This window comes from Agrilus planipennis, unplaced genomic scaffold (assembly GCF_000699045.2).
Source record: "Agrilus planipennis isolate EAB-ADULT unplaced genomic scaffold, Apla_2.0 scaffold64, whole genome shotgun sequence".
In the NCBI taxonomy this organism is placed as follows: Eukaryota; Metazoa; Arthropoda; class Insecta; order Coleoptera; family Buprestidae; genus Agrilus; species Agrilus planipennis.
The window spans coordinates 254,447-257,164 of NW_020438927.1; the positions used below are offsets into that span (position 1 = coordinate 254,447).

Genomic DNA, 2,718 nt, shown 5'->3' on the forward strand with positions numbered 1-2,718 from the left:
CTGACAGAATGAACAGCGAAACGTCAAGAAAAATCAAACCCGACGGAACCCGGAAGAAATTTCTATAGCAAATAACAGTCGTAAAAGTCTGCACTCAAAAATGGATTTTTATGTCTTCAAGAGTGTTTATATTTTTTTTAAGGATTACCAATGGTTTGAATCTCTTATCGACGAGCCCAAAACTTACAACGTTAAATCTGAGTGGAAATCGAATAAAGGATTTAGATGCACTCGAGCCACTGAAAGACTTCAAGTACCTCAAAAATCTTGACCTCTTCAACAATGAAGCCACGCTGGTCGACAACTATCGTGATAAAGTTTTCAAACTTATACCCAGTTTAAAATACCTGGATGGGTAAGAAAGTAAAATTTCAAGCAACCTTTTTTCTACATCTATGAAATTTTATCTGCGTTAAGGTGGAAGCTTTAAATAAATTCGAATAGTAAGATCTAGAACTTCATATTCCTGTAAAATTTTAAATCTTCCAAGTTAATGCAGTAAAAACATATTACCTTATAAAAATTATAACTTTTAACATTCGTTGACAACTTACTCTTTCATTCATCAAAATGCATGGACGGGTAATATACTTTCATAGGGTAAAGTGAAAAAGTCAGGGAAACTCGACTCGACATTAAAAAACAATGCAAAAACTCAAAAAAGAGAATGTCTTAATAACGCTGGAGTCAGTCAAATTGTGTCACTATTTTACTTGATTATAATTTATATTAATAAATTTCTAAGAAAAATGCAAACGATAAAGTGGTTAGGAAATAACTGTAATGGTCAGGGAAAAGTCAGGAAATTGTTTCCTCATTAACAATAGGTGCTTCATCTTGATATTTTTCGTTTTATTTTGGTTGACTGTGGAGCGATTTTGTCGAGGCTTGGGTTCTTTCCCAGTTTTTTTACCTTGCATTTGGTTCTCGGTATTTTCGCTGATACGCCCGGGGTTTCCCACTACATACTGCCATTTAACAATAGGCATTGTAAGTCAGGAGGTTAATGAGCTAAAAACAACAGAGACATTACCAAAGTTTCATAAAAAAATCAATCCTTTAACTTAACTCAATAAGATGTTGCAACAAAAGTTAATTAGATTTCATGAAACAACAAAAAAAATTTATTTGCCTCCCCTGAAAAAAGAATCCTGTGGGCTCCTATGCAAATAATCATGAGCTTAAAACAGCAGTTATTTCGATATCACTGACTAGACACTTCTATCTTATTTATATGTGTAGAGTGCACTAGAAAAAAAACATACAGTAGGGAGGCTGCTGGGTTTTAGTAGTAATAATAATAATTGTTTGCATATGTTTGATTAGATATGTTTATTACTAATGTAATTAGGTTATCTGGAAGTATTTGTTTTTTTTTTTAAGAAGTAGATATCTGTAATTTTTATTATGACCTACGAATTTGTTTTGTTATTGAGTAGGTAATAGGGCAAGATTATTTTTTTAACTTTTTTGCCAATTGACGCCTTTATTTCCTAATAATAGTAATAAAAACAGTGGGTGATATTAATTTCAAGTATATTGGCAGATAATTAATTTCTCAGTAAAGTATAAAATTATATTGGCAGGTATGTAATTTGAACATACTTTCTTGGCAATGATTGATCAGTTTCATTTAAACACAAGTCATATTTAACGAATTGTCCTGCATATTTTTACATCGTGATATACACAAAGAAAATGTTTCTATGTTAACGGGATCATATTATTTTCACTTTAAAAGGATCTTGCTTTATTATATCAGTTATTTGAAATTTAATTTTATTCAAAAAGGTTCACAGCTGTAGAAGGTCATAGTTCACATACTAAGAAAAGGCATCTACTTGCTAAAATTACAGTATACATTTACATAAACCACTGTGGAAGATAATTTTGCGTAGGTTGAGTAAATGATATAAAAAAAGAAAAAGGAAATAAAATTGAGAAGCATTAAGGAAAAAAGATATTTTACTGTACCATTTTTTTTCTATGCAAATCGTAAATAAAATTGCTATAATTTGATATAAACATATTTTAAAAACAACACGTAATTTGAGAAGTATTGGCAGAAGAATGGAATTTGCAGTTTCATTTTCTTTCTGTGTACAATTTTAGTAAAGGTTCATCTACTGATTACCGTTTCTCTATTCACTTTCTACTTTTCAATGTGAAGCTTGTGTTTGTTTATTCTTCATAACTCTTCTCCCCCCCCCCTTCATGCTTATAATGGTAGACGGCTCTTGGTCTTCCACTGATAATAAAAGAGTTTGGTAGCAGTACCTGTATGATTTATAGATCACAGACATAACTGAGTGTATATATAATAAAGAGATTGAGACAACGCTGAATATTGCAGCTAGTACATTAATATGAATTATATTAATCATGTGCAAGATTTTTCTGACCCTTCTCTCTGTTAAAAATTTTGAGTTCAGTGGTAATTGCTTTAGCTGTGTACGTTTATTGCATAATTGTAAATGTATGTATAATAACCATAACAAGTGTAGCAGTCAATAAACAACGCACGTAATGTACTCGTTTAAGTGAAGTTTAAAGCAGATTAATGTAATTTAGCAATTTGAATCCATTTGTAGATAGTTGAAATAAAATTTTGAAAAATTAGCGTGCAAAAAAAGAATCAATAAGTAGGTGCAACGTTGTACTTATTCATTTATATTTAAATATATAAAGTTTGGAGTGCGTTGTATTATATTTAACGAG

The 2,718-nt window shown here is 30.6% G+C and overlaps 1 protein-coding gene across 1 annotated transcript in view; it reads left to right on the plus strand.

The window, feature by feature from the left end:
* Positions 1–2,718, plus strand: part of LOC108736323 (acidic leucine-rich nuclear phosphoprotein 32 family member A) — an 11,590-nt gene that overhangs the window by 4,086 nt on the left and 4,786 nt on the right. The window contains exon 3 of the mRNA XM_025974104.1: positions 143–355. Coding sequence (XP_025829889.1) covers positions 143–355 — 213 coding nt within the window. The remainder of the gene's footprint in view (positions 1–142; positions 356–2,718) is intronic.